Source organism: Aplidium turbinatum, chromosome 8, assembly GCF_918807975.1.
Source record: "Aplidium turbinatum chromosome 8, kaAplTurb1.1, whole genome shotgun sequence".
NCBI lineage: Eukaryota > Metazoa > Chordata > Ascidiacea > Aplousobranchia > Polyclinidae > Aplidium > Aplidium turbinatum.
In genome coordinates this window covers 14194281-14206639 of record NC_137479.1, presented here as the reverse complement: position 1 = coordinate 14206639, position 12359 = coordinate 14194281, and the positions used below count along the sequence as shown (strand labels likewise).

At 36.7% G+C, this 12359-nt stretch overlaps 1 protein-coding gene across 1 annotated transcript in view; it reads left to right on the top strand.

The window, feature by feature from the left end:
* Positions 1–12359, top strand: part of LOC145776082 (phospholipid-transporting ATPase ID-like) — a 30195-nt gene that overhangs the window by 5347 nt on the left and 12489 nt on the right. The window contains exons 5-12 of the mRNA XM_082587487.1: positions 131–201; positions 507–589; positions 2556–2744; positions 2865–2923; positions 10803–10877; positions 11066–11187; positions 11613–11721; positions 12111–12254. Of these exons, the coding sequence (XP_082443613.1) occupies positions 131–201; positions 507–589; positions 2556–2744; positions 2865–2923; positions 10803–10877; positions 11066–11187; positions 11613–11721; positions 12111–12254 (852 nt within the window). The remainder of the gene's footprint in view (positions 1–130; positions 202–506; positions 590–2555; positions 2745–2864; positions 2924–10802; positions 10878–11065; positions 11188–11612; positions 11722–12110; positions 12255–12359) is intronic.

Sequence of the window (12359 nt, the reverse complement as noted above, 5' to 3'; positions counted from 1 at the left end):
ATATTAAAATAGCCTTAGGCTACAGTGTTTGTATAGGTTCTATTTTCTGTTGAGCACTTCAGCATATGGCATTCCCCTCTCAATCTAAAAGAATATTGCACCATGGCTGACTTGTTTATTTTACTTGCAGGCCGATCTACTAGTCCTCTCAAGTTGTGAAGATCAACACATTGTTTACATTGAAACTGCTGAACTAGATGGGTATGCTTGTTGCACTTTATAAGATTTTACCGAGCAGAAATGGTATTTTACTGATTTTCAAGTACAAGTACAGTCAAGTGGTGAGAGCCTTGGTACGACGCTCGAAAGATCTCGCGCCGTTTCGACACCGCTCAAGAGCATATACGATCGTGTTTTTAGCACGAAACCAAATTGACCTATCTGAACGTGGACACGAAGATTGGCTTCTTTGCATGCCCGTTCACTTAATGTAAATCTTTAAGAACCCCGTGTAAACCTGGATACGACAAAACACTGATTTTTGATTAATATTTTTATTACATTAGAGAAACCAACTTAAAAGTGCGTCAAGCCTTACCAGATACTGGGGAAATGAGAAACCAGCTTAATGCTTTCTCGGATTTTAGAGGTTAGTTGCAGTTACATGAAAGTGACGACAGTAAATACAACGGAAAATAATAGCATGTGTTCAATCAGCATGATTTTTTGTCAATTCAATTTACTTTCATAACCTATATGCGTATAATCTTTATTTAACAGTCACAAATTCACTTGAATATGAGCACTTGCTCAACTAATTGACATCTGGGATTCGTTTTGACCCCCCACGTTCAGTCTGCAACTTTTTCTACTCAGCTTTGGCTACGTAGTTAAGGGAATTAATGGAATTCATTTGATTTACCTTATTGCTTTACGCTGTTGTGGCAACTGGAAAAGGCATTGCTTCATTTGACTTGTAGCCTATTTGGTCGAAAAATTATTAGAAATTAGCTTTTCTTTTCTCAATAAACATCATAAAACCGAAATGCTATATTTTAAGTTGCAAGAAAAAATTGACTTTAATCATTCTGTTCCATTAGCCTATTAGCTTATTATAGACACTGTTAGGCAATTGTCTTTTTCATCCTGGACAAATAATGACGAAAATTAAAATGATGTCATTTTATATGAAAGTCTAAATTGTGCTGAAGCATCTTAAACTCAATGCAATGATTTATCCAGCGCACAGTTTATTACTTTTCTACTTATCCAAAAATCACTAGAATCAGTCATAGGCTATTCCAATCACTAGATGTAGATACATAGCCGTACGAGACCAAACCATATTAGGGGGGCAGAACGTAAATTTGTCCAAATCTGCACGCTTTTATAGAAATTGCCCAAATATAATGTATGCGGTGATGCTGTCGGTGCATGATAACATTGAAAAACTAACATAACAAGATCACTAGCTAGCTAGAATTTTTTACCAAAGTAATGAAGATAGAACAACTGAATTCGTCTTTGAAGATACCTTATAATTGCTTGTGCATTGCTCGATGCTTCTGCACTTTGGCATGGTAGGCTATAGGTAGGAGTAACAAATATTGTTTTTTTTTGCCCAAATTTAAACGATACAGTTATGTAAATGAGAAAAATTAATGAATTTGTTAATTTTGGGGAAACTGCCTCACGCTAATTTGGGCAGTTGCATAAACAGACTAATCAGTTTCATCAGATAATTTCATGTTTCAGCTGCCCAAATCAACACGATGCATTTGTGAAAATTAATAAAATTAGCTATAGGCCTATAGCAAATTTTGTGTTTTGATTTGGGCAGTTTCACAAAAGTATTAGAGACATATTTTGGTGGCTGCCCAAATTGGCATGATGCAGTTGGTTGAATGCATTTTGTACTACAGTTTGATTACCATCCAATACAATACATCAATACGGGTGTGCCAAATGAAAATTTTGCGGCACATTTCTTGTGCAAGTAAGAGGTTGTACTTAGTTTGATAGGTAAAAGATATTAATTTATAGTTTTTCTTAATTCATGCAATTTTTTGGCTTTTCATATAGCAATTTTTGCCCTAATAATTGCAAGATTTTGCCCGAATTCGCGACGTTTTGAAACAACAGGGGGTCAGCTGCCCCCCCTGCTCCCCTGGCTCGTACGGCTATGTGTAGATATACATATCATTAATTCACGTTTGTTATGCTTGCTTTGGCATTTAGCAAAACTGGCTTCTAAACTGTGGTCATTAAGACACGATCTCTCTCAGTCGGATTTTTGAAACTGGCTTCTGAAATTTAAGTTATAGTTGTTGAAATTCAAACACCTTCATATTCCTAAAGACAAAATTTTAACATCAGCTTAATTTGTATCAATACGTATTTCTCAGGCTAACAATGTTGGACTTAAGCAAACACTAAAAATGTACCGTGAACTAGTACAAGCCAACGAAATAACAAATGTTAGACACGCAGGTTATTCTGCAAATATTTGGTATGTACACTCAACAACAAAAATTGTAGCATATTTAAATTTAGGCTATATACTAGGCTACCTGCGTAATAATACAACTAACCAACAAAATTATTATTACGCTCAGGTGCAGTCAAGTGTGAAGCTCCAAACAATCGTCTTCACAAATTCACAGGGAACTTGTATTGGAAAAACGAAACTTTTGCTATCGACAACGACAAGATATTGCTTCGTGGCTGTACCATTCGCAACACTGAGTGGTGTTTTGGATTGGTCATCTTTGCTGGTACTGAAACTAAACTCATGCAAAATTCTGGTAAGAATCCAGCAAATCTTCTGCATTGTGTAGCCTACCCTATACAGCTGTGATGTTGAAATGTTGTCACAATGCAGTAATAAAACTTGTAAAATTGTCTTATGATAAAGTTAATTGCAGGCATTCACGTAATGAAACGGACGAGTATAGAACGCTTTATGAACCGTTTGGTTTGGTGGGTAAGTGATGCTACATCTATTTATTTTCTGTGTATTATACAGTAAAGCCTATACTAAACTTATTAAACAAAATACTGTAACTATTGTTACAAAAATGTTGAACTACTAATCATGTAGCGGTTCTCAACCGGGGGTCTGTGAAGGGTTTTCATGGGGTCCGTGAAAGTTTCCGAGTTTCCAGCATGGTTGATGTTACGATATTTAAAAATTGGTTGCGTTTTACTTGTGTATTACAGCAGGGATGGAGGAACCATTTTAAAAGTAGGTGGGCCCAGAGGCGCAGCAGTCAAAGTCAATTCAACTTCTGGTGGGCTTTGCCCCCCAGACCCCCAATAGTTTTGTTGCATTCCTAATACTTGAAATCGTTTATACATTGTGTTTTCATGATTGCCTTTCGTGCTAACAAGCGAACATTTTTCATTTTTGACCCGATTTGGCCAGAAAAGTTTACAAAATTGCTGTATAGCGTTGTACAAAATATGGCGATGTACACACAAATAAAAAGGCAGCAATACACACACAGTAATAGTACCACCTGGGAGTAATAATCTGCAGTATTACACAGTAGGCCTACGTGCATATGTAATGATATCATTGTTTTAACCATAGTGACCATAAAGAATAATTATACTGATTGATAGATTGCTCCCCCAATCACACGTAACCACACACACACGTGCTGCCCATCAATAGTGGGCTCAACAGAAAAGTTTAAAGATTGGATTTCATCATTGAGCTATCAAAGATAATAATCAATCTAGTGTGTATCAAATGAGTGAAGACCTTTTTTTAGAACTCCCTCTCTGATTTGCCGTTTTCGCAAACTTTTCAAAGAAATTTGGCTTTCAAAAGTTGGTGGGCCAGGCCCACCCAAAAAATAAAGTAGGTAGGCCCAGGCTCACGAGGCCCACGTGGTTCCTCCATCCCTGTATTACAGTGATTCTTAAATTGTGCGTCGTTTGAAATTTAAAAGGCCATCGCACAAGGGTTTGGTTTCCTAACTAAAATAAATAATACTTCAAAGGGTTACATCTTTTATAAGTTTATGTAATATGTTAAGTATGTTTAACTTAATTCCTTTTTAAACAGCAGATTATTGATCAATGCTTAACTTAGAAATTCAAACGTTAATGAGCAGTCCATCAGCACTCACAATTTTGCCATGACTGTCATTGCAACGGAACATTGATTACAAATGAAAAAGGGGAGAACTTCTTTGTAATTGATTTTCGATAAAATTTATAGAAAAACATTAAATCACTACAAAGATCACTGATTTTTGATCCTGTGTGCCAACATAGGTATAGCTCATGCCTCATAACATAACTTCGTCAATGTCATAAGTGCGTCGCGAGTTCAGAAAATTCTTCGCAGTGTGTCGCTTCGAAACTTATGGTACTTTTGCTTCCATTAGGAGACGCGACATACCATACCAAAGTTCAGGTAATTTTTTTGGGGGGGTTCGCAACCGCTTTGAAGGCACCAAAAGTGGTCCACCAAGACAAAAAGATTGAGAACCACTGAACTAGAAACATAGCCAGTAATAGACTAAAACTTTTAACAATAAACTTTCCGACTGCAACGCAAAAAAAATCGCACCCGAAAAATAACGTTGCCCCAAGGCATACTGCATTAGATTACACAATACACACAGGCCCGTAGCCAGGGGGGTTCTCAGGGTTCCCGGGAACCCCCCTTTGAGCCGAAAAGGTCCACATTTTGGAGAAGGTGTAGTGTACATAATCACAGGATCAGCTAAAACCTTCCAGATAGTTCTAAATAAAAGGTTTCTGGAAGATAAATGGAAGATTGAAAACATTTCGTCCAGGACGCGTTAATGACGAAAAATAAAATGATTGATTGTACAATAGCAAAGTTATAAAATTTAATCATTGCTGCGTCATAATGCCTTGTATTGCGCTAGCGAATGTGACGTAAGTTGTTTAACTCGTATTCTCTCGGTTACAGAGTTTATGTATTAGTTAATCTTTCTTGCATTCTACCTTCTGGATAATTCTCTTGATAAAATCTTATAAATATGAATACAGTTCTCGTGATAAAAGGTAAGTTAGTTGACGTGAGAACAGGCAACGGAATTGTGGACGTGTGTTGGTTTAGTGCAGAGGTGACAAACCTGCAACCCGCGGGCCGCATGCGGCCCGTTAAAAAAATTTGTGCGGCCGCAAAACAATTTAAACAAAAATCCCACTAAGCAAAAAAATTCAATGCTTCAATGTTGTTTTTTAATATTTTATGCTTCAATGCTGCATTAGATAGCTTCAGCTGTATGATTCGCATGGGCTTTTGTTTGTTGTTTGAAAAAAAAATTTCATTGACTAATTTGTTGTTTCGAAGCATACTGGTCGAAACATTTAGTCAACTTGAGCAAAAAAGATAGGGCCACGAAAAGAAGAAATCATACTCACATGAAAGCAAACGCTTCGAAAACGAAACTGTCGTCATCATCAGTACAAGTATACTGTTGCTCTATCCTTTTTGCTCAAGTTGATTTGTTTTTATTGTAATTTCAACTGTGTGAGTTTTATTACTTTCATCTGCCGTTTGTTACTTTTCATGAATAATATCTTGAGTCGCTTCTAAAACATTTCATAGTAAGTTATGATTAAAAAGTTGTGTGGCCCGATAACTCTTGTGTAATTGACAAAGTGGCCCGTAACCGCAAAAAGGCTCGTCACCCCTGGTTTAGTGGATAGTGTGGGATATACTTTATGCTGAATTACAGTGAAATTCGCTGAAGCTTACATGTATTTGTCCCATTGTCCCGTTTTTTTTAAGAAAGAAATTCCATAGACCACTGCAACTGATGTTCATTATGTGAACCAACAAAAATCTTTTTGGACCACTAAACATTCCAGGTGGACCACCAGTGGCGCAAACTGTTATATTGCAAATGGTGTAATGTGTAGTGGCTTACATAACCTTAAAAAGGCATCTGCTCCCCTCCCACTTCCGGCACCCCTGTCGGTTCCACTGTGGACAGGCCCGCAACCAGCAAATATTTTCGGGGGGGGGGCATTTAATTTTTATCAAAGAACAAACATTAAAATGATGCATTGTGACATTTTTATGTTAATGTCCACGCCCATTGATAAGGGACAAGAGTGTGTGGCACTACCATGTTACGGTTCAGTGGTCATAACTTATGTCAATCACGTTTTTGTCGGAAACTAGCCTTTGTAACCTTTTCTCATTTAGCTATGACTACCCAAGGAAGAAAATTACGATAATACAGTAATGTGTTCAGTCGATTACAAATAAAATACAACATCTGTAGGCTACGAACTGCATTGGCAGGACTGGAGTCATAAATTAGGAATCAATAACAAATATTTACATCAACATAAACAAACAGATACATATGAATAGCCTAAACTCAACATGGTAATTACAAATTACAATCCTGAAACATTTTGTTGGCTCAACAAGTTTTTATGTTTGTAGGCCCAAAGAAGTTGACTTTGCAAATGCAAAAGGACATTTTAATTTAGAGCATAATGTCTAACTTTCTACTTGATTTGACAAGTTCGTTTAACACCAATTCCGCGCTTGGAATTTGAGTACGATGAGGATTTGAGTATAATGAGGATGCCAGCCTAATTTATCGAACAAAATCGTTAGCCTGGCTTCCAACCAGCGTAGCCTACTTTCGGTTTCGATAGTCTACACTCAGTGGCGTAGCCAGAAAAAAAAATTTGGGGGGGGCCAAATATTTGATGAATTGAAGAGAACGACAATTTGATGTAAGCCATCGCCACCTGATGTGCAGTGACGTATCTTAGAGCGTGCCAAAGGCACGCGTATTCTAGGGGGTCCGGGGGCTTGCTCCCCCGGAAAATTTTTGAAAAATTACACTCAAATAATGGATTATAGCACTTTCTGGAAACACTTTTAGGGTAATATTTGTATGAAATTTACTTGCAGATAAACAGCTATTAACTTATTAAAGGTAGCTCTTACATACGAACGGGCAAAAACTGAACTGCGGCTAAAATTAGAGAACACCAAAAACTCAGCTACACAAAAACTCAACAAAGTAAGCCATTCTGAAATTGCTTCTACAAATTAGTTAAAAGAAACGTAAATCGCGTAAATTTTGCGCGAATTTCGATTTGCAAAATTTATTGGTGTCTTTCTGTGTGTCTAAAACATGTCCTTGGGGGTGTTAATAGCCAGATGTCTTGGAAAACGTTGTAAATTTCTACAAATTGTATTATATTTTCAACAAAGGGCTCAACTTCGGAATCCAAAGTTTGAAATTTGGGGGGGGGGGCATTGCCCCTTTCGCCCCCCTGGCTACACCAATGTCTACACTCTACAGTATGGCTGTGTCTATTCATAGTACATTTCATACTGCATAGAACGCTTAAAAAATTTTCAAAAAATTTTGGGGGGGGCAAATGCCCCCAATGCCCCCCCCCTGGTTGCGGGCTTGACTGTGGATGTGCTATTGTTAATGTGAAAATTGTTTGTACCGGTATTTACTTCGTTTTTGTAATGTTGACAATTTAAAGTTTGTTTTGTTTGTTGGTATGTATATTATGTACTTCCGCTTCTTATGTTTTGATTGCTTGCTTGTGGACACACCAAGAAGAAAGTGTTTTCAAAAGGTCCATATTTTTGGATTTGGGAACCCCCCCTTGAAAATGTCTGGCTACGGGCCTAACACAGGCCAACAAAAAAATTTGGCACAAAAGGGAGAGTCATTTTAGAGTATTTCAGGGCCCCTGATTTCGAAAATGCACTTAGTTTTTTCGAATTGGCTCTAGTTTTCGAGATATTCGACAATGAAAATATTTTTGAGATCGTTACTCGAAAGCTTTCAATTGGCACATTACTTATTTTCAGCCCTGTTTACCATTGTGATGTCATAATTGCACTTGTCTGGTTCAATTGGTTGATACTGTACAAAGCTTCAAAACGCAAGCAAGGGTTGAAATGAACTGTGATTATTGTGAGACATGAATATAGAATGAAAACTGTGAATCAGTACCTCACAAGAAAAATAGCCCGAAAGTCATGTGTTTATGAATGCAGCTTTATATTCAAAAGGTAGGCCTACTGAAATGGATACTTGCACAAATGAAATTTTATTCTAAGCCTTTGCTAAGGCCAAGTCTTTGCTGCAAGAAGTTTTTTTTTTATCTATAGGCTAATAAATGACATAGGCCAGGGGTCACCAAACTTTTTTCTCTGAGGGCAGGATTGCTGCGAGATTAACAGCTGCGGGCCGGATGCAAATTGCGAAAAGATATACAATTATTTAGAATCTCCATTGACTTGAGCACAATAAATAACAGTCAGCGGTGAAATAGCAAAGTTGTGATGAAAATCGAAAGGTTGCTGGAAAAGTTATCCCCTACTGTGATGCACGGTTATAGGCAAATTGTTCGTAAGCAATTGTTCGTAAAGCAATTGTTCGTAAGCAATTGTTCGTAAAACAATTGTTCGTAAACTGTTTTTCGTAAAATGAAATCCGTAAAACAATTCTTCGTATGCATTTCTTCGTATACATCAAATTTTAACTGCATGCACGAAAAAATGCTTTAGGAAGAATTGTTTTACGAAGATTTAATTTTACCAACAATTGCTTTACGAACAATTGCTTACGAACAATTTGTCGGACACCGTGATACACTATAGGAGTAAAGGGCATCGTGCGCTTGAAAGAACATTACATCTTTCCAAATTTGGCCTAGGCTGTCCCTGTTTGTGGTGGCCTAATCATAAAAACAGAACACCAACATGTAGGCTGCCTGGTGGAAAAATGTACAAATTCAACATACAACAACGAACTATAAGAACGAACAATTGTAACAAAAAACTTTTTCACTTTTTTTCCTTAACAGTTGTAGTGCAGCTGTTATTTCCGCAGCACGTGGCGGCAGGATGAAATCAGTTCGCGGACCGATTCCGGCCCGCGGGCCGTAGTTTGGTGACCTCTATTAAACGGCTGCATTGACCTTGTCTGCTTTGTAAAGCGCTGAGGAGCAACGCATTCTGCGATGGATACAGCGCTATATAAAAACAAGCATTATTATTAATATTAATACTTTGACATGAAACTGGTTGATCAAGGTAAGTCATGGGTTCTTCCTAAAGTATGCAAACATTGCACTCAAGCCCGTTTCTGGGCTCAAGGTTAAGAAGAAGTTCGGGGTGCCATGGCGTAAAGAGAGCGGGGAATCACCTTATTGATACTTCTGTACAGTGAACATGTTCGAATGAAGTCGTCACAAAAGAAGTTGGAACATCATATTTACATGGAGACGTAGTGTGCAATTGTGCAAGGCGGCCATTGCATGGACGTTGCTATTTATGTTTTTTCTTTGCCCTCTCTTGTTTCAAGTGGGGATTTGCTTGAAACAATAGTAAAACGGGAATGGCCGAAAGTAACTTCAATACCTTCAGCAATGTTTTAGAGCAAGGTCAAGGTTTTTCTCAAAGCTATTTCTACCACCTATTGTAGTTAGAGATTTAGTTATCAAAAGTGGCAGCTGCAATCTTGGCTCCTCATCTCGATCAACGTCGCATTCTTGACTCCGAGGCCAAAATTACGTTCTTCTGTAACAAGGATAAAAGTCTAAGCACCTACTTTACTGAAGAACATAATTTTGTATTCTGAAATTACATAAATGGCTTCATACCTTGATGGGGTGTTGTTCAGTACTCAGTAGGCTTACCATAATAAAGAGTTGCGTTTGTACATCGATAGCTTTGTTTTGCTTATTTGTCTAGTTTGTTAAGCAAAACAATGTATGCATTTTGCTTGTATTAATATTTAGAACGCTTTATATATAAAACAAGCATAATATTAATAATAATGCTTGTTTTTATATAGCGCTGTATCCATCGCAGAATGGGTTAGTTAGTAGCCTAAGTCTGATACTGCTGAAGTCAACAAATATATTAACGCAAAACACAAGTTATACATTCTACATCTTGTATTCTCAGGCTTGCTTCACGTCGTATTTTGATTGCTACTTGGCCAGTAAACGTTAAATAGCTGTTTGTTTTGGTTGTAATCAGCGTGATTGGTTCCAAATAGCGTTTATACAACTCAGAAATGTGCCTGGGATTACTTTCAGTTTTGTCTATGTAATAAACGACCCGATGTTAAATCTATAGGGGCTCAAAATTGCGAAAAAAATGTTTTTGCTGTATCTCAAAAACTAGAGCCAATTCGAAAAAAAAGTGCATTTTCGGAATCAGGGGCCTCGAAATACCCTAAAATGACTCTAACATGTCGTACCTTTTAAAAAAGGAATTTTTTGTTGGCCTGTGTTATCTATTATTAGGCTACTCCTAGTGACTGATAAAGCAAAATAACAACTGAGAGAGACAACTAACTACGGCCAGTGGACATTAGAAAATTGCTATCTTAAAAGAAAAAGGTTAAAATTGGTAGGCCGTCCAAAAATGAATAAAAAGTAGGAAATTTACATTTAAAATGTGACCAGCGAGTAATTTTATTATAAGACATACTTGCCCCTCGATGCATTACAGAAATAAATTCATCCAAATTTTCCTATGCAATTATCAGAAAATACCTTTTCAACTTAAAATAAGCTTTTTACAAGCCATGTGACCGAGTCCTCCACCTTAACTCGTTACTTTCTAGAAAGCTATTTATCCATTGAAATTAGTTAATTATTTTGTACAGTATTTGAGCAATAAAATAACTATTGTTACAAACTTGAATAAGCTGGATATTTCCCAATTTATTTGTTTTTTAATGTCACATGAGATGAGCAAGAACATTTTTAGGTGTTTTAATGTAAAACATTGAAACATGTTTTTTCGTAATCTAAACAAAATTTGTTTATTATTGATTTATGAATGAATTTTATTGATTTTTCAGATATTTCTTCTCTTGTTTATTCTTTGTACTATCACTGCAATTGTTAACAGCGTCTGGGAAACATACACCGGAAACGTAAGATCAACTTGATTAGTAATAGGCTATGCTCTTTGAGCACCAAAGTAACAAGTTCTATTGCATTAAAATAGCTGCTAAATGACTGACAAGACAGAACTTTATCGAACACTGTCGACTTTATGCTTTTTTTCTCAAACTATTCTTGTTAGTGGTTTCTTAAAGAAAGCAACAATTTTTTTTTTTAGAAATTTCAAGTGTACTTACCATGGGATAGCTCTGCTCCTAACCCACAAATAGCTGGTTTTCTTATGTTTTGGTCTAATCTCATTCTTCTCAATACCCTGGTTCCTATATCTCTCTATGTCAGGTAGGTAACATGTTGGAAATTATTAAACTATCATCCCTTTTCATATCTGTTTGGACGAATTACTCAATTCTATTAATCTCATGTAGGCTATGTAAGATTGTAAATAGCAATACGGAATACGTCTACTTGCTCACGACCCGGATTGGTTTAAGTTTCCGCTGCTCAAAGCAGAACGCTATTTTTGAGATTATTTTTGATTATTTGATGCTACTGAATGCAACAATCAAATTGTCAAAAGTAAAAAGTCAAGCAAATAAATAGTTTTCAAAGTGATTTACAAACAAAGTGAGATTATTTCTATCTAAATCGATTTTGCTTTGTGTATTTATATATTTTCATACAGCACTAGAAAATGTTGTTTTTTGGTTGGCGGCATTTTTTCATTTTTCTCATTGGCGATTGCTTCTATATGCATCTATATTCAGCGTGGAGTTTATTCGTCTCGGACAAAGCTTCTTCATCAACTGGGACAGACAAATGTATTACGAAAAGAAGAATTTACCTGCTGTGGCCAGAACTACAACACTCAATGAAGTATGGAGTTTAGAAAATCTGCTTTCGCTTTGTTGCACCAAGACGTGCTGCTTGCCTGAGCAAATCAATGTACAACACGAAACGGGTGATATTGTTGTCCGGAACTTCTGGTCATGAATATTGTTAGAAATAGCAATGTCACGATTGCTTTAGAACTCCAACTCAAAAATGGTCATTTATTGTAATTTTGTTTCAGCTTGAAACGATTGAAAATCTGATTGATCAAAATTGCATGAAATTTGTCCAATCAGCGACTGACATCGCTCTGGACGTTTTGCATTTATAAAGTTGATACTCAATTGCGCATATTATACTTTCCTTCAACTTTTCTTTACGTGTTTTTACTCATGTAATCACTAAAATAATTATGCGTGTTTTTTGCTTTGTAGGAACTCGGGCAGATTGAATACGTGTTTTCAGACAAAACTGGTACGCTTACTCAAAACATCATGAAGTTCACCAAATGCTCGATAGCTGGAAAACGCTATGGCGATATTTACGACAGAGATGGAAATGCAGTCTCAGAAAGTGAGGTAATCAAACGATACAAAAATTAACTGCAATCCAATGCACAAAAGCGTACTGCCCTTGTAGCTATCGACTTACAGGCATAGCCTAGCTATTAAAATCATCCTTTT